General features: G+C 46.8%; 4 protein-coding genes across 4 annotated transcripts; 1 reads left to right on the forward strand and 3 right to left on the reverse strand.

Moving 5' to 3' along the window:
• Positions 1–410: 410 nt before the first annotated feature.
• Positions 411–5409, reverse strand: LOC127778237 (uncharacterized). The gene is made up of 2 exons (XM_052304806.1): positions 4730–5409; positions 411–940 (listed from the first exon to the last, which is right to left on the reverse strand). The coding sequence occupies exons 1-2, from the start codon at positions 5120–5122 to the stop codon at positions 782–784; spliced, it is 552 nt and encodes a 183-aa protein (XP_052160766.1). The 5' UTR covers positions 5123–5409; the 3' UTR covers positions 411–781.
• Positions 5410–8225: 2816 nt separating this feature from the next.
• Positions 8226–12565, forward strand: LOC127780582 (peptidyl-prolyl cis-trans isomerase CYP37, chloroplastic). Its single transcript, XM_052307503.1, has 12 exons — positions 8226–8522; positions 8622–8801; positions 8890–8979; positions 9125–9220; positions 9339–9446; positions 9549–9598; positions 10810–10912; positions 11098–11151; positions 11396–11551; positions 11769–11891; positions 12117–12166; positions 12268–12565. Exons 1-12 carry the CDS (start codon positions 8358–8360, stop codon positions 12389–12391), a joined length of 1299 nt encoding a protein of 432 aa, XP_052163463.1. The 5' UTR covers positions 8226–8357; the 3' UTR covers positions 12392–12565.
• LOC127780583 (caffeoylshikimate esterase) lies at positions 12480–13757 on the reverse strand. Its single transcript, XM_052307504.1, has one exon. It carries the CDS (start codon positions 13631–13633, stop codon positions 12629–12631), a length of 1005 nt encoding a protein of 334 aa, XP_052163464.1. The 5' UTR covers positions 13634–13757; the 3' UTR covers positions 12480–12628.
• A 1108-nt stretch (positions 13758–14865) lies between these two features.
• On the reverse strand, positions 14866–15579 carry LOC127778926 (putative cell wall protein). The gene has a single exon (XM_052305572.1). The coding sequence runs from the start codon at positions 15474–15476 to the stop codon at positions 15123–15125; it is 354 nt and encodes a 117-aa protein (XP_052161532.1). The 5' UTR covers positions 15477–15579; the 3' UTR covers positions 14866–15122.
• Positions 15580–19165: the final 3586 nt, after the last annotated feature.

The raw sequence follows: 19165 nt of genomic DNA on the forward strand, positions 1-19165 counted from the left end.
GCGGGAAGAATTTTTTAGGTGTCACATCGGATGTTTAACTGGATGTTAGAAATGGTTTTCCGACATGAATGAAAAACCTAATTTCATAACTCGTATGGAAACCGCGAGACAAATTTATTAAGCCTAATTAATCTATCATTAGCACACGTGGATTACTGTAGCACTCATGGGTAATCATGGATTAATTAGACTCAAAAGATTCATCTCGTGATTTCCATGTAAACTGTGCAATTAGTTTTTCTTTTTATCTATATTTAATGCTCCATACATGTGTCTAAAGATTCGATGTGATGTTTTTTGGAAAAAAATTTTGGAAACTAAACAAGGCTGCTTTGATTAGCCTGTTTTTTTCTCAGCATCAAAGGTCACTGGCAAGCAGGAAGAGGCAGGCACATGGGAACAACCAGGCAGAACAAGAATGGCTTTAACAGCTAGCTTCACATTCCCCGACAGAGTTTCTACAAGATGTGTATAGTCCATCCTTCCCTCCATTGGGGATCTAGCAAAGAAAGGTGTAGGATCGACAGCGAAAACAAAGGCATCTAACACTAGCAGAGCAAGTGGGATCGGTAGCCAACTCCATCGATCCGCCGGCTGCTCGCCCGCCACAATACGGCAGGGGCAGCAGAACTTGCTTTAGAACAAAGATACAAGACCTGTACATATGTGGAGAGAACCTGCCTGAATTCTGCTGGAGAGGCAGGAAATACAGCCAGAGAAGAACAGAAGAATTACTTTGCGGATCGCTGTGACGCAGATGGCATTTAGCATTTGAATGCTACTAGCTCGGATTTGATGAGGAACCAGCAAAAGGAGTGGGCTGGTGTGAGGGCCACTGGACCCTTTCTGGAGGGCAGGGTGCTGGGGCAGGATGAGCGATGAATGTTGGTACATCGTGTCCTGGCATTAAAACTGAGACACCTTTGGCGTAAACAGGTATCTGCGAAACACGTGAGCAAAGTAGTCAATGAGGATGTCCCACTTTCATGATCAATGTATGCACAAACTGGTAATGGAACTTCAAAATACAGAGCATTGGTAATGGAATCGATTTACATTTTTATATACTAGTAATAGAAACGAGTAACAAACATGTATTCCATACCGGAACTTCCCCAGGAACCAGTCAAGTTGAAATTACCAAAACCCAACAGCAAAACTGATGCACATGAAGAAAAACTTTTGATTTTCAGACCATCTAAGAACTCAGGGATTGGAGTGACATAGGGTCATCAAAGTTTCAGATCCGTTTGCAGGATTTAAACTTGATTTTCAGGGCTGTGTGCCGCTGTTGAGTCTCTTTAGTCCTCAGTTGCTTACTGTTTAGTGCTGTAAACTCTCTTTTCTATCTAATGGGAATGACATGCAAAGCTTTCTGCATATTCCCTATAAAGGTAAAGAAAAACCTCCAGGGCTACACTGGAGATCTTTAAGCTGGAAGAAGTTCCACAGATGGCTCCTATGAATGCAGGAACTCCTATAGTTACACAGATGGGTTTTAGTAGTCCGTAACTTTGGAATGATCAGTGCAGGGACTCCCAACTCCCAACTCCCAAGATGCCAGGCCTAGCAGATGACGGTTCTATCATGCAACTATTTTTTAATTGGGTGAAAGATTCACTATAGTTAAATCTAAAAAACAAAGTGCAGAGAGTTTTAATCTGTATAGTAAGTACTCCCTCCGTTTCATAATGTAAGACTTTCTAGCATTGCCCACATACATATAGATGTTAATGAATCTAAACACATGCATATGTCTAGATTCATTAACATCTAAGTGAATGTGAGCAATGCTAGAAAGTCTTACTTTGTGAAACGGAGGAAGTAGTCTGCAGTGTAAGTACCACAAGCATACACCACTAAAGAACATAATAGCCTTATAAATCTTATAAGCCAAAACGTAATAAGCCAACACAATAAGCCAAAACGGCTTATTAAAGAATAAAAATGAATTTGTAGGTAAAACTTTTATATATGTGTTCTCGGTGACTTAAAAGCCAATGCTGAAAAAAAAACTACGTTGAAAATATTTCAAAATCAATGTCAAAATTAAGTTTGAAAATTCAAATTTTGGCTTTTTCTTTGGCTGAATAGGCCATCCGATGGGAGCCTACATTTTCCTATAAAATATTTCCATGTCAACAGTTCTGAGTGAATTTTGGAGCCACACTACAGAAGCTGCTAAAAAGAATTCTAGTTTGTATGAAAGCTTGAATCAGTTGTCCATGTTTAAAGCTATCGTGAAAGATTTGGCATCAAGAAAAAGAATATTTAATAGCTGCATGATGTCATTTAACAGGGAACGTTGCTAGTGAAGCCTTGTTGTGATCCACAACTATGAAGCTGATCTAAATATTTCTCGACCGGGTTAGTAAGCAAGTTTTCTAGTACACCCCCCAAAGATCTAACCGATCAAAAATCTCGATCACATGACCACATACTTTCCACTTAAGGCGAAACAGATGCATAATTAAAGTAGTCCAGTGGTAAGTGGCTGGTTTTTACCCCTCCCACTCCGCACCCAAAAAAACCCACCACATATGCATGCACACAAATAAAAATCAATGGTAAAAGATTGTCAGTATTCCTATTTCCTCCACTAGCTTCACACCGTAGTGAGAGAGATGATTTTTAGCAGGTGATCCTTCAAGTATGTGGTGGCTCCTACTGCAGTTACACTAAACAGCTAGATCAGGTAATCTTTTTGTGGAATAGATTGGGTAACAGTTGCTCGGGTAATTTTTTTAATAATACAGTGACAAGAATGATTTATTGGTAGGCTAACAGATTAAATGGCAATAGTGAATTTTTAACATTGGTGATGCCCATTCAATTGTATAGTAAACCTTATCTCTTCCATGGCAATCCTTTGTTATAACAGAGCACACAGGAAGTACTACCTCCGTTTTGTAATAAATGACGATATTGACTTTTGGCATAATGTTTGGCCATTCGTCTTATTAAATATAAATACACAAAAAATATGAATCATGCTTAAAGTTTACCTAATGATAAAACAAGTCACAACAAAATAAATGACACATACAAATTTTTTGACTAAGGTGAATGATCAAAAGTGAACGACGTTATCTATTAAAAATGGAGGGAGTAATACACATCTATATTTTGAATAAGTATGGGGATTCGAAACCATGGACTTTTGCAATTCAGTCTAGTGTTCTATCACTACAATACAAGCCAGCCCTCTTCTAACACAGTCCAAATTTAAACATTTCAAATTTGCACTAGCATCTTAATAAGCAGGAAACAAAAAAAATTGTGAATAGAGTAGAAAACAACATGCAGCAGGGCAATCCACTTCAGGGGAGTGATTGCCAACTATGAGTGCACCAATTTCATTATACCTATTGCTCTTTCAACCACTAGACTACCAAAAACAGAAGCATATGCCAGAAGGAAGCCATTATTATAGTTTCCTATGATAGGAAAAAGATCAGCTCAATGTAGACAACACAATGAAGTAACTTAGCATACAGAATAGAGCATAGTCCTAATCACTAGTACTAGTTCATAAGTGTGGATTCTGCACCAGCAAGGAATTCATAAGTGTGGATTCTGCACAAGCAAGGAATGAACTTCAAACTAGCAAAGTTGATGCCAGCAGTTGAACAACAAAGTTTAACGTCCCTAAGAGAAGGAAAGCAATCACTACAAGTCTACAAAATTATATGAAGTATACAATGCACATTTCACATCTAATTGAAGTTACTGAGTGCTTTTGATCCCTATGATGTGGACCATTATAACTCAATCAAATTCTGCTGCTGATCTATCTTAACAAGATGTTCCACAAATGCTAATAATTCTCAAACAGCAATGAATGAGACCTCTGGCTGTGGACAGCTAACATTGCAAGCCAGAGGATGATTCAGACCTTGGGGTGGCTGCAGACAGGGATGGGCCCTTGTCTGCTTGCTGCTGTCTCCCATATTCCCCTCTCAGGTCCATTACGCATGATATTGATAATCTAGCCTCTCTTGAACAATAACGCTTTTAACCCGTTCTTTTCACAACACAACAAACCAACATAGCCTATTGAAAGCAGCAAAACACTTCAGACCCGCCTGGAAGCAATCCTAAGGATTAGGATCCAAATCCCAAGCTTCCAGACAGGATCTTAGATGACAAATCGATACTAATGTACTACAGTAACATTGGGACGAATCCCATATGCAGCTGGTCGGGCTCATCGTACATGACATATGGATATGGCTTGTTGTGATCAGACACGCCGTCCAAACTAATTAATGAGTTGTCTTGGAACAATGCTGCAACACCTATTTCTTCAGAATGACCGTACACCTATGAACGGAATTGGAAAGATCTAACTTAAGCTCTCAAATGCTGCACCTCGCTTTTATATGTGAGGAATCGTCAAATCTTTCAAGATCATCCTAATCGTCAAAAGAGTTTAGAGACTACGAATTCACAACCGATATTCAAGTCAAGAAATCTAAAAATGTCAGGGTTTGACTTCTCACTCCCTGCTTCTGCTTCTTCCTAGTGAGAGAGTGGAAGATGTGGAAGGAAGGTGGCGGGACAAGTTGCGCAACCGGGTCATCAAATGAGCAGACACAATGCGTGAAAAGGCAATACGATGCGATGCGAAAAGCGAAAGCTGCGAAAAGGGCGAGATGACGGAATCATTAAAGCGATGGACGGGAAGGGGGGGAGAGCGTGCGGGAGCAGTGCGCCGGTGCGGCCATACCTCGGGGGACGCGCCGCCGTCGAGCTTCCTGGCCGCCTCGAGATCCGAGCCGCCAGGGAAGGCGGCCTCGCCGGCGCCGCGGCGGTGGAGGAGTAGGCGGAGGCGAGAGAGGATCCCTCCCGGCGGCGGCGGGTGCGGGGGCGGCGGCCCCATCCCAGCGTGGCCGCGGTGGGCCGGGGAGCGGAGGAAGTGCTCGAGGATGGCCATGGCGAGGAACATGGAGACGAGGATGGCGGTGGCCACGAACCCGAACGACACCGCGCTGACGCCGCTGTCCAGCTGCCGCCACCGCATCTCCTCCTGCGCCGCCAGCGCCGCTGCCGACCCCACCACCACCGCCCCTGGCCCCGACCCCGGCCCCGCCGCCGGAGCCATCGCCGACCCGCGCTCCATGCCCGCACCTCCCACCTCTCCTCCCTCCCCACCACCACCGATCCCACCTGCCTCACGCCAACCCACCGGCCGCCATTGCCGACCTCTCGGCGGCCCGCCCTCTCCTCCAACGCAGGCACCGCACTGCGCCGCGCCGCCGCCGCCGCCGCCGCCGACGAGTGGAGGTGATGCAGGAGGAGTGGAGGAGACGAACTGGGAGGAGAGGAGGGGGTGGTCAGTGGTGGTGTCACGCCGTCACACGGCCTACGCGCGACTAGTAGGTCCTTGTCTGCAGCGTGACGAGAGACGGGGCCCGGAGGGGCGCTAGTACACACACGAGGAGCAGGGGTAGAACGGGCATTTCCACCGTGACGGGGCGCGCGTGGCGTTCTCCTCTCGCGAGAAGCGGCTCGGTGCGGTTTCCGCCTTCCCATACTGCCCCCGGCTCGGGCGTGCGTCGGACGTGTGGTTCCAAAGCTTTTTTTCAACGCTTCAAAGAACGCTTTAAAGCCAAGTGCCAACGCCGAAATTTTTCCATCTCTTGCAACTGTATGGAAGTAAGAGTATTATCAATTTTTTGTGTTCGAAAATCTTAGTTTTGAATCATCTCCTAATTATGTTTAGCTAAGCTTTATTTTTTTCCAGGATGATGATCAGAGCAAGGTTCTCCTACTGACACTTGTTGCTTCCGCAAGGCAGAGAGACACGCCATGTGTGATGCGTCCTTGACTGGTCGATCACTCGGGTTGCTGGCTCGATGCACGGCGTGGACAAGTGCAATCTTGGGCGGGCTCGAGGACGACACAAGTAGGAAGCAGGTCAAAGGCCCCAGCATTTCCAAGGAGTACCCATCAGAAAACATGCGAGTACTAGTATTTCGCTTATTTTAGGACGTACTCCATTCATCTACTAGTACTAAAATTCAGTCACCTGCCCATGCATGCTCAGTGACTTACACAGTACTACAGCATTGCTTATTTCTATTATTGTACAGTACGAGTACGTTCTAACAGATATGGGCTATTTCCTCGATCTTGTGCTCATTTACACCGAAAATGGTTACCTACATCTAGAAATGGAGAGAGTGGTAAACAGAAAGTATAGATACGGCCACTCCTACCAAGAAGTACTCTTCCTCGTTGCTTCTGAAGACTGTAGTTTAAAAGAGACGCGTAGGATATATATGGGGTTGTTTGGTTCACTACCACAATTTGCCTCATCATGCCACAACTCAAGTTAGCCAGGTTTGACTTAGTTAGGCATTCGTTTGGTTGGTGCCACACGTTTAGCAAGATTCCTTCACCATGATGTGGGTCCCACATATCATTGACACATAAAAGTATGATAAGTTTACTCTCCTATGGCTGAAGTGTGGCTTTAATTTTGTTGGTCACATGTTAGACATGTTAGCTAAATGAAGTATAGCAAGGTTTGGTAATGTGAGTATGCCAACCAAACAACCCCATAGTCCCAACAAACACATGCCTTGTTCGGAGTACTCGCAAGTCGTAACAGCTGGAGCTCGGACGGAGGCAGGGCTCGAGGAAGCTCGGTAGCATATCAGCTAAGAGCTTTTGTCCGTTTCTGCTTGTTACCGTCACGACATAGCACGGTTCCGGATGATCGAGGTCAACAAAGCAATCAATGATGGGCCACCTATTCGTTGTCAAGACAAATGTTAGTGCCCTTTGCATTGGCCGTCCTCGTTCACCGAACGCAATCACAGCGTACTAATCTTGCTACTAAACTATTCAAATACGAGCTACCACTACATTAGTACTTATCCAAAACAATTATTGAAACAGTAAGTACTACTACAGTCACTACTAGTACGCTAGCTTCGTGCCATCTTAAACGTATCTTTGCGTGCAAGCTAACTTCCCTCGAGTGGTACGGTGCCACCACCATTCTTATAGCGCTGCGCGGCCAAAACAATAATCAGGTCGCGTTGATCTAACTTAACCTATCAACGAGAAGAAACTTAAGTCGTCGTCATCATCCGAATGAAAAAAACCGCTCGTGCCGATCGAGCAGTAGTAGTACTAGTAGTTTAAGGGAGGCGGCATGCAGGACGGGGAGCACCCCTCGTGCCCCGATCAGCGCCACCGCTCCATGAATCCCGCGCTGTCGAGAGCACCTAACACACGCAGCATACCCCAACGACGACGCTGCCAATGCGCGCGAGGTCATAAGCTAGCGTGCGCCGAATACTACTGTGGTCCGTGGGTGGTAGTGTGACTGATGAAACCGTCCTGGATTTTACGCAAGTTATGGTCGATACTAGTACTAGCAAAGCGCGCGCTACGTGAGCAACCTCGGCGAGACGGCGCGGTGGACAGAGGGGCGGGTGGGGGCAAGCCGGCAAGGCGAGGTGGCAGCTGCAACCGCAAGGCGGTTTGATGGAAACGGTTTCTTTGGGGCCGTGCGGTGCGGGAGCGGAGCGGTGTGAGGTGTTGGCACTTGGTCTGGGGCTCGGGGATGTGGCGGCGGGCCGGCGGCGGCGTCCAGCGTGGCGCGAACGTGACCGTGTCGCGTACGTGAGCGTGCGGTGCCGGGTGGGCTGCTCGGATGCTGGTTGGAATAGGATTGCGGGATGATGGCATGTCTGCGGGTTGCGGCTGTACGCTCGTGCGGTGATCATGACATGCGTGCATGTCAATAGATCTCTCCAGCTACTTCCGTGGTCTGAATTATTTCAGTCTTTAATTTAGCTACAGCACCTAGCAGTAATATTATTTAAGAGAGGGATGATTGTGACTACATCACCTGCCGATCATTAAGCATTTACACCGTGAGTCTTTTTTAAGAGAAAAAATACACTTCGATTTTTTAGTGGAAAGTACACTGAATCTGGGTATGGCAGTATATGTGTGTGTGCTTTCTTTTGGGATAGAGTCTGAAAACCTGTGATTAATGCAGTCCTATTACCATCTCAGGCCTCGTTGACGTAACAGGGCCGCAAAAGGCATTTCAGCCTTGTCTCTTTACGGGACAGTATTGGGCTTTGGGCTCTTGTATCGTCCCTGGGCCGTTCACCGCTGGCCCAAAATTAGGCGGTTCGGAACCGGATCACAGCTCACTGGCTGGGGATAGACGAGACGGCGACCACGACGATGACGATGACGACGACGACGGCGACGGCAGCAACGGCATCCCCACCACCACCCCCATCTCCGGTTCCTCCCCTCCCCGCGTCTCAACCCACCGGAAATCCATTCAAAAGCACCCGCGCTCCCGCACCAATCCACCGCACGCCATGGCGTCGCGAGCGGCGGCCGCGATGGTGCTCGCCGGTGCCCTTCCTGTGTCTCCCGGCCGTCCCCTGGTCGCAGCCGGCGCCAGGTGCTGCGACGGCGGCATTCGCGGGAGGGTCTCCTGCTCCTCCCACCGTCGCTCGGACCATCCCTCCTGCGCGGCTGAGGTGAGCACGCGCTGGTTGCTGGTCTCTCCTCATCCAAATGGCTTCCAAAGCTGTAGCGTTCGCTTCAGTTTAATCGTGTGGTTGTCTGGTTTGGTGCAGGAGGGAGGAGTGGTGGAGCTGCTCAAGGGCGCGGTCGCGGCGCTCGCCGTCATCGCCCAGATTTCCGTGTCGCTCCCGGCGGACGCGATCCTCTACTCGCCGGACACGAACGTGCCGAGGACGGGGGAGCTGGCGCTGAGGAGGGCCATCCCCGCGAACCCAAACATGAAGACCATACAGGTAAACTGCATCAGAATCGGCGGCGATGCATATCGCTTAGTACGGTTGGCTGGGCGTTGTTCTTAGATTGTGCGAGCCCATTTGCCAGGAATCGCTGGAGGACATTTCGTATTTGCTGAGGATACCGCAGAGGAAGCCGTATGGCTCCATGGAAGGAGACGTAAAAAAGGCCATGAAGGTAATAAGTTGACTCTGTGTCTTCTTCATAAGCATTTTTCTAGCAACAATGTTTTGCTTCTTCTATGCATTGTGAACTTCTTATTGAACTTGCTGAGCTGTTGTCCTGAATGCTGATATATAGAACAAATGCGCTCTGGATGCAGATAGCAATGGACAACAAGGATGCGATCTTGGCAAGTATACCTGTAGAACTCAAGGAAAAGGGCTCGAAGTTATATACCTCCTTGCTTGAAGAGAAGGTCAGTAGGTTCTAGGATGTGCTCATGGTGAATTGCAGTTTATGAAACAGATCGAATTCTGGTTTTCACTTGTACTTATTTATAAATTATATCTGAGCTACTTTGGAATCAACTGCAGGGTGGTTTGCAAACTCTCTTGAAATATATAAAGGAAAATGATCCTGACAGACTTTCGGTTGCACTTGCTTCTTCTCTTGATACTGTTGCTGAATTGGAGCTGTTACAGGTAACTGTACTAAACTGAATAGAAGTTTCATTATGTTTAAAGGAGGATGATTATACTCCGGCGATGATCGGATTACTTAAAGGGGGAAATTTCTTTCAACAGGCTCCAGGTTTATCCTTCCTCTTACCACAACAATATTTGGAATATCCAAGGTAACTTTTGTTGATCTCTCCAAAGCTTAAAATCTAAATGTTTCTTTGTCTCTAGAATTATTGTGAGGGAAGGGCAGAGATAGGTCCGAAGATTGAAGGTGACATTTGATTATACTGAGTTACTGACATGCATGGTTCTATGTCCTGCAAACAAGTATAAGTTCTATGTCAGTATAAGTTTTAAGATAACCAGGTCTCTGCCCCCAAGTTCTTGATGGTAATAATCAAAGCTGCCGCTATTAGTAGGTTTTCAAAATGAATTCAATAGAAAACTTACCAGTTTTTCCATTGTTGCAAATTAATTGGTTTTGACAAACTTGCCATTTTATCATATTTGCAAACTCACTATTTATTGCTGGTGTCACCCTTCATATATTTCATGGAGTAGAAACTGTCGAATAAAAAGTACTTTCTAGTTAATTCCAAGTGGGAACTTATTTTTATTTATAACATATATCATCACATAGTATTATAAAATCATTAAGGCCAGATTGGTACAGGGTGGCAAGAAAACCTCACAAGCATTTTTCTTTTCGAACTCTTGAGGAATGGTGAATTTTTCTTGGGTTCTGATTGGCTGATCGCTTCAGCAGCAATGTCGGTAAATTTGAGCGCATGTTTTTAGTTTACTTAGTCGTCCTTTAGGTCCCCTGTTTTTCTTCTGTTTTGGGTCTTTGGGGTCGGTGAAGTATGGGCCCAGGTTGTTGTCCAAGTTGTCCATTTTAGGTGCGCACGTTTGCGCCAGAGCGAGTCGTGTCCTTGTCGCGCCCGGCACATTCTGATCATGTGGGATGGCACACGACACAGTGGAACGTGTCATGTGCATGAAGGCCTCAATGGAAACTACTTTGAGCCTCCTGTAATCCGTATAAACAACAGTGGAGAAAACTGAGAAAAGCTACAGCGAGATTGCGCAGCGCCAAATTCATTCGCGTCTCTGTTCTTTGTTCTTGTGAGTGTTCCTTCAATCCCAGGGGGATCGCTGACAAGCAATACACTCAGTATGTGTAGCTGATTAGCAGATTATGTAAGGTGGTGTTTGGATGGGAGGGGGACTAAAATAAGTCCCTCCCATCCCAAACAGGCCCTAAGTGTAATGGTGCTTTGAACATTCCATCCCTGTGGCACTTATATTAAGCATGCAATCATTCCTCCAGTCTGTAACGAAATGTTCATTTGTACATTTAATTTAAACAGCTCGCTTTTAATAGGCTAGCAGGAAGAGGAGTTGTTGAATTCTCAGTGGAGAAAGGTGATGGTTCAACATTCTTTCCAACTGCTGGTGGTGAACCAAAAAGTGTTGCTACAATTCAGGTGGCTTTGAATGGCTGTGTAATTGTCTGGTATCATAAACTGCAGTCTTTTGACATTGAGAAATAAGAACCTTATCCTTGGTTGTTATCTTTTGTCATACCATGGTGTGCAAGAGTATGGTTCTGTATACAGTTGCAGTTATAAAATTCCACGTGTCAGCTATTGATTTCTTTACTAATTTCCAGGTAGTGATTGATGGATATTCTGCCCCACTGACTGCTGGAAACTTTGCGAAATTGGTAAGGTAGCTTAACTCCAACCTCATCTCACTATTGATTATTTCCTGCCAATAGCTCTGCCTTCTGACATATATGATAAAGATCATCGAAATGATTGTGTTCATCGACATAACATCTTCGAGAACATCAATTTAAGATTTCATGGTTCTGCGATGTGCTAAAAAAATTTCCTTTACTAGCTCTTGATTTTCTTTTCAGTAGTTTGGTTACATCATCTGATCCAATGAAATGAACTTTTCTTCAGGTGTTGGATGGGGCATATGATGGGATAAAACTGAAATGTGCAAGTCAGGCAATTATTGCAGACAACGAGAATGGAAAGAAAGGTTACACTGTTCCATTAGAGGTCATGCCTGCTGGGCAGTTTGAACCGTTATACAGAACTCCGCTAAGTATTCAGGTCAGTATTCCACACTGTTAGGTCTGTTCTGAAGGGGTATTTGGATCTAAATCGTCAATCAAAATCCTTACGATTTAGTTCAAACTGGAAGTGTATGTAAAAAGGATATTAAAGAAAGCCCACTCATCTGGACTACCCTGTAAATGCCAGTGAAATCTGAGAGTTACCGTCTTTCGTAAGTCATAACCCAGTTCCTTTGTTACTTGATCCAATACAGGATGGAGAATTGCCAGTCCTTCCGATGTCTGTATATGGTGCCGTTGCTATGGCCCATAGTGTGGATTCTGATGAATACTCGTCACCAAGCCAATTCTTCTTCTATCTGTATGACAAGAGAAATGTGAGTAAATGGATATATCTTTAGAACTAGACATATTCGCTAGCACAGTATTTTAAATTCAGATTGCATAAGTGCATGTACCTCAACAGTGCACCCGTCTACCTCTTGTGTTGTGAACCATATTTCTGAATGCTTCTGCTTTTCTAGACCCATAGCGTGCCCTATGTATAAGAACTAATTGCGTAAATATTTTAATTTGTGATTATTTTCCTTTATCTTGTGCAGTCTGGTTTAGGAGGAATATCTTTTGATGAAGGGCAATTCTCAGTATTCGGGTAAGTAGTGATTGCCATTACAGAACTGTGACCACTAGACAGCAAACTTGGTTTATTTTGTGGATTAACAACAGAGAACTGTGTCGATCAAACATCTGCAGGTATACCACAGATGGAAGAGAAGTTCTGTCGCAGATTAAAACTGGAGATATAATTCGTTCTGCCAAGCTTGTACAAGGTAGAGAGCGCCTTGTACTGCCTCCAGAAGCGCCGGCAGAGAGCTGATACAACGGCAAGCTTCGCAAACTGGAAACATTCTTTCATTGGTCAGGAGACTTAGCATATTTTATACCATAAATCATGTAAACCTGACTGAGCAGTTCATCAAATTTATATATAGAATCACTGCAAATGTTCATCAAATTTATATATAGAATCACTGCAAATTTGCACATTTAATCATTCTTTTTGTGCATTTGCTATTTCACAATAATCTGAATAGAGTGGAGTGAATCCTGGATACTAATCTTGTATTGTCAGGAAGCTGCCCTCCTCCCTCGGCGTGCATCTCTCGTTGAGCCACGCGAGAATGTCAGCGCGGACGCGCTCGATGTTCTCGTCAGGCTCCCCGAAGAGCATGGAGTGCATCATCCCGTCGTATATCTTGATGGTCTTGTCCTTGCTGGCGGCGGCGTCGTACAGCGCGCGGCTGATGTCCGGGTCGGTCACCTCGTCGGCGCTGCCGTGCACGACGAGGAACGGGACGGTGACTTCGCCGAGGCGGGCGCCGAGCTCGTCGGTGGCGCGCAGCAGCTCGACGACGGTGCCGAGCCTCGGCCGGCCGCTGTAGCGCATGGGGTTGCGCGCGGCGATGAGGCGCTTGGCCGGCACCTTGACGGACTTCTCGATGAGGTCGGCGGTGGGGACGATGGCGAGCGTGGGCGCGAAGCGGGCGACGAAGGTGAGGATCTGCGGCAGCGGCCATGGCGGGCGGATCCGGTCGGAGATCTTGCACATGGGCGCCACCAGCACGGCGCCGGCCCACTCCTCCGGCGGCGTGCGGAGGTGGATGAGGAGGCAGATGGCCCCGCCCATGGACTCCCCGAACAGGAAGCACGGCAGCCCGGCGTGCTCCTCCCGCCGCCTGACGGAGCGGAAGAAGGCGAGCAGGTCGGCGATGGCGGAATCGAGGTCGGGGACGAACGCGCGGAGGCCGTGGGAGCGGCCATGGCCGGGGAGGTCGGCGGCGAAGCAGGCGAAGCCGGAGCGGGCGAGGAAGACGGCCGTGGACTGGAACGTCCAGCTGATGTCGTTGCCGTAGCCGTGCACCATGAACACGAGCGCCCGCGGCGCGCCGTCGCCACGGGGCCGCCACGCCCGCGTGAAGAGGCGGCGCCCGCCCGGCGGGGTGAAGTAGGACGACTCGCCATCCGCGCCGTGCGCCGCGTAGTACTCAGCCTCCGTCGCCGGCTGCTCGCCCCAGAAGTTCACATCCGGGGCCTCCTCATGCCGCTCGCCGTCCGGCATGGTGGGGAATCGGTTGGGCCGGTGCGTGGCGTGCGGATGGGAAACAGGTGGTGGTGGTGGCCGGAGAGTTGGGGAGTCGTTGCGTAGCAGCAGGGGAGTTTACGATTCGTTTCGTTCGGCGTTTCGGTTTTGGGGTTGGGTGGAACTGCTCGTTCCTCCGGTCTAACAGGCCCGTTAATGCGATAGCGAAATTATCGACAATGTTGGGCTTTCTGAAAAGAGAGCACTGTTACACGGACTAAAATTTTCAAACTAAACTTTTACTGACAAATCTTCTCAACTGTTTGATTTAGATAGATGAAAGTTATAAAAAAAATCTAGATACTCATAGCACGACGAATTAGTGTTAGTAAGAATTTATAGTAAAAAAATTGAAAAATACATCAATATGATTTTTAAAGCAATTTTCCTATAAAATTATTTGTAAAATACACATTATAAATAATATGTGCATGAAAAACGAGAGAATAGAAGTTGGGAATATATATATATATATATATATATATATATATATATATATATATATATATATATATATATATAAAATACAATTCTTAAAATCTGAATAAGAATGTAGGCTGTATGAGGAGAGCTGGAGGCTCTAAGATGAGCTGCTTATAAACTTCCAATATAGGGGTCTTGGTTTGATTTGGAGCCAATTTAACTTTTTTTCAAAACAAATTTGGAACCAAAATTTAGGGGCTGTTCAGATTGATGATATTTTCAACCATACCATTTTTTTTTCAAAGTTGCTAAAAATGTGCCTTCATTTAGATTTTTTGCTAAACTTTGATAAACACATAATAAATCATATTAAAATTTTGGTAATATTGCCATCCTATCAAAATATCACTTTTCACCAGACGTCATTCTTTGGACCGCTAAGTTTACCGAAAACCTGAGCCGTATGGCCCACATACCAACCCTTTTGTTTGTACCGGCGAATCCTGCTGTCATGGGCCTCAGCTCTCATGGGCCATCTGCTCTCTTTACTCCTTTTTAACTCGAAGAAATTAAGCCGGTGAAAAGGCGTCCGATCCGATGACGGACCGTCCGATGAGTACAACATGGAGTATGCGGTACGTAGCCTAGCTGCCTTCATTCTGTACTTGCATGGTCCTGCCTCCAATGCACACTTGCACAGTGTTTTGGATATACCGTCCTGCCTGCACGATGAATACACACAGACGTATAGCTTCCAATTGCATCTTAATTTAGTACGTGAACAGTAATTACTTTACCGAGCTCTTGCATAATCACTCACCAATTAATACATTATTACGAGTTCAAAGCTAACAGAAGCACGCGAACGATCAAGCCAAACATCTGAATGCATCCTACGCATCCACACACAATTGAAAAACTAAACGACTCCACTACGGCAGCCGTGCACCGACGGGGACACGTGGGATCACACACATTATTACTCCGGCAAACCGCCGCCTAGCTAGCTAGCTAGCTCGGCGACGACGGCGAGCCGGCGGGTGATTCAGGGAGAAGACGAGCCGGGCTGGAAGGGGTTGGGCACCTCGAAGCCGGGGTTGGGGACCCATGTGTCGTCGGCGCCGGGGAGGAACTGCCCGTGCTCGGCTGCCGGGACGCTGTGGTCGACTCCGGTGATGTCCGGCACGTAGGTGCTGCCGAGCTCGAACCGCCCGAGCCCAGGGATCAGCACCGTCCCCTCGTGGAACGTCTCCGGCTGCTTCACGTCCGCCGCCGCCGCCGGCGCAGCCGTCTTCTTCTCCTCCGCCGGGACGCTGCGCGCCGCCGCCGTAGTGGAGCACGCCGCCGCGGCCACCACCAGGACCGCGAGGACGAGCAGCGACGACGATGACCTGGCCATGCCTATATCACAATGATCGCGACGGGAGCTAGATCACAAGACAAGAGAGAGGGAGATGGCTTGTGATGCCGACGCTCGCTCGCTGCGATGGATGCTGATGTGTGTGGGAAGTTGGTGACGCCGCGGCGACCTTATATAGACCACGTCAACGCAACGCGCATGCACGTACGTACGGGACGGGGCAGTTCGGTGATTCGATCGGCCGGGGAGAGAAACCGAGAGGGAAAAGGCGGCGCGTTTAATTCCTGGATCGCACGGTGCGCGAGCTGCCGTGCGCGACAACACGATATCCCTCGGCTTGGCGCGGTTTGTTACCACCGCGCGCGACGTCTCACTGACGAGGCGGGGGAGCGTGCGTGCATGCGTCGCGCGTGTGGTTGTCGTCGTCGGGGTACTACTGACTCCTACTACGTATACTAGCTAGGCCGGTTACCCACTCGATGGGGATGGATGGAACCATGGGAGATTTGGGAGGGGCCCTCGATCGCGCGCTGCCAAGTTATTCAGCTGGCAGTTATGCCGGCCAGGGGGTTCTTCCAACTACCCTGGCATGCGCGTTATAGCGCCGGCGCCGGCCGGCCGCGATCATGGCATGGAGCGGCCAATTATTTCCTCGAGGCTCCATTGTCTCGAGATAGATCTCTTACTTGCGAATCCTGTCTAGCTACTGTCATCTACTGCTAGCTGATTAATTAGTACTGTAGTATAAGAGCAGGGATAATAGAGGAGCCTGCTATGGGCTTATGCAAGATGTTATAGCCAGTGCATATAATAGCATGCTCTGTACACATACTCTATTATAAATAAATAATTATTTTTATATGTTTGGTGGGACCGACATGTCAAATTACTTCTTTCTCTTGATATGGGTCCAAACTGTCAGCACGTCTAGGCGCTCGTGCCTAGCGGGCGGCTGCAGAAGCGCCGGCTTCCTTCTCTCACATCGCTTTTTCTCTTCCACGTCAGCTCGAGACATCATCTGCTGGCTAATCGTCTACTTATTAGACTTGCTCTAACAAGGCTGGTGTTTGCTTGACACGCTGTCACACGAAACGTACTAAATGTTTTCCCGTTGAACGTTGAATGGATCGGAATCGGGATGATGCAAAACAGAATCAAGGCCATTTTGGGAACTTAATTAAGATTATAAGAAACAACTTATAATTAGTAGATACTGATAATTTAAAAAAACTGGGTTTCTTAACTTCTGATTTCTTATTTATTTTCTAGATTCCATAATTACGTATACTCAGAATTTTAGGTGAAAAATCTAAACTATTTAAGGTAACAGAAGATTTTGTAAGAAGCTGCAATTTCATATGACTTAAATCGCTACTTGCAACCGTTGAGGTTTGGAAAAGGCAAAATAATAGTATAAGTGATAGGTCTGCATTTGTTTTCTCGGCTATATATGTTCCTGGTCTGATTTTGGTCTCTAACTACGAAGCTCACCATGGGTAACCCGGCTCTTAAAAAACAATCCTAGGAATATTAGGCTACTATAAAAAAGAATTGTTTTTTTTTCAAAAAGCCTGCACTATTAATTGTTCCATCAAAATCCGCATGAATTGATAATTTGATATAGACACTAGTTCTAGTTCTTCACAACAGAGATGTTGATTGATCAACAAATTAATTTGGGCCAATTTATTTGTCGGAAAAGAAAAAACTTATTAAGGTACTATGATATGTTGGCTCCAAATTGTCCCTTTTGGCCGGTTGGACATGAAACAAGCTAAACACTAGAGTAGTCTAGACGCAGCTTCCAACTAATTTTGGTGGCTTGGTACTAGGACATGCCACTAATGATTGTGCCATTGATTAATCCATGCCGGAGAGAGCTTAATTATGCATGATCGATCTTGCCCCCCATTTAATTGGTACACATACGTCTTTTTCAATTGTTAGACCACTAGTTAACATGTATACACATACTCACATGCATATTCTACACTTGCACTACTTCAATCTTGATCTGGCACGCATAATGGACTGCTGGGTTTTCCTTTAGAACAATCATGGCCTGTTCGATTCGATGCTAATTAAGCGCACTGTTGGATTATAAAAGTTTTAAAACTATATATACTTTGAGTAATTTGCTACAAAATTAAAAATCTAAATCGATGTATAAAAAATTAGCATGCATCAAATCTACTATCAAACATGTAGTTTTACAATACAATATTAAATATGTAATTTTATAGTAGTTGGATCAAAACATCTATAGTTTTGTGAAATCTACTCAATTATTTTCGTTGGTGCGAGCGCTTCCCGCATCGTCCACGTGCAGGCAACACTGGGCGAAATCCTAGCCGCCGCCCGCCCCTTCCCTCTCCGCCACGTCGCTGTCGGAGCACACTACAGGAAAAGCCGAGTGACATGCTGAGAAGGCGATGGTGGGGCCAAAACCCAGCTAGGCTCGGTCTCCGGCGTGGGGGAAAAGAGCGAAACCGGCAGCGGCGACACACCTCGGTGAGCGCGGCAACGGATTCGACGCTAACTCCACCGGATCCAGTCCCCCGCAACTAGATTCCCCCCTCTCACAGACGTCGAATTTAGCGGGGGCTGCAGTTAACACTACGGGGCAAATGACAGCGTGGCGCGGGAGGGCTGGCACAGCCGATGATGGCAGGAGGCTGGCACGGCACAAGCAGATGTGATGTGACTCCAACATGGTGATAGTGGTGGGATCGGAGCGGCAAGGCGCGACCGGGGAAAAAGAGGTCACGGCTCGTGGCAGGCAGTGTTGGCGGCGACAAGGAGCAACATGACAAGGTGATAGCAATGCAGACGGGTGGATTGAGAGTGGGCAGTCCAGCCGAGGTGGCGGCAACGATGGTGCCCTGAGGTGGGTGTGTAGTCCTGCCATGGGCTCCGATCTACACACTAGTCGTCTTGCGGTGGCGCCTTGCCGCCACAAGATGGACACGTTGGCGGGCTAGTGTTGGGTAGAGGGGATCCGTTCTTATCTCTCACCCTCTCCTTTAGCTCAACTACATGGATGGTTTTGGAGCGCGTCAGATGTTAGAACTCCTACTTGATGGGCGACTGGTGGGGAGGCGCTAGCGCGGGGCTACTTGTTGAAAGGTTTACAGTTGGTGATGGCTTCTTTTTCCAGGAGGAGACCTCGGTAAGGGTTGGCAGAAAAATAACAGGCGAAAACCCGACTTCTTTGTGTGGGCAACGGCCACGCTTGTGGGCATCGTTTTCCCTTGGGGTGTTGTTGTTTGATTTTTCCTACCCTCCCTGATGGATTTCTTAGAGTGAAAACCATGTCCTAGGTCTCAGGGTGAGCAGCAACGATAATCTCAGTGTCATATTCTTCTTGAAGACGTTATGTAGAGATCCATTCTCTTTGAGGTGTCGTGTCCCTCTGTTTTCAGTAGAGGGTTCTAATCATAGATGTGTCGTGTGGTTGTCTTTTTGTTTTTTTAGCTATAGGCTTACAGTTATAGTATAATTTTTATGAGGGTTGTTTAAAGAAAACTATTTTCGCCGGCACCATCATTCTCTTACTCATGAATTAATTATGATGATTGATGATGGCCACGCTGTGAACACAAACACGCAATGCACAGGACGATATGGTGCAGCTATAATTACAAGTGATTGATTGAACGGTAATTATATATTTAAGTACACCGTAACGGAGAGACAGCCACGACCAGTTGCTCATTTCCATCATTTTG

Source organism: Oryza glaberrima, chromosome 7 (assembly GCF_000147395.1).
Source record: "Oryza glaberrima chromosome 7, OglaRS2, whole genome shotgun sequence".
NCBI classification, from domain to species: Eukaryota; Viridiplantae; Streptophyta; class Magnoliopsida; order Poales; family Poaceae; genus Oryza; species Oryza glaberrima.

Coding starts and splice junctions, on each gene's coding strand:
- LOC127780582 (XM_052307503.1), top strand. CDS start 8,358: ATGGCGTCGCGAGCGGCGGCCGCGATGGTGCTCGCCGGTGCCCTTCCT. Junction 9,447..9,548: donor CTGAATTGGAGCTGTTACAG/GTAACTGTACTA, acceptor TTCTTTCAACAG/GCTCCAGGTTTATCCTTCCT. Junction 11,892..12,116: donor ATCTGTATGACAAGAGAAAT/GTGAGTAAATGG, acceptor TATCTTGTGCAG/TCTGGTTTAGGAGGAATATC.
- LOC127778926 (XM_052305572.1), bottom strand. CDS start 15,476: ATGGCCAGGTCATCGTCGTCGCTGCTCGTCCTCGCGGTCCTGGTGGTG.
- LOC127778237 (XM_052304806.1), bottom strand. CDS start 5,122: ATGGAGCGCGGGTCGGCGATGGCTCCGGCGGCGGGGCCGGGGTCGGGG. Junction 941..4,729: donor ACGGCGGCGCGTCCCCCGAG/GTATGGCCGCAC, acceptor CGTGTTTCGCAG/ATACCTGTTTACGCCAAAGG.
- LOC127780583 (XM_052307504.1), bottom strand. CDS start 13,633: ATGCCGGACGGCGAGCGGCATGAGGAGGCCCCGGATGTGAACTTCTGG.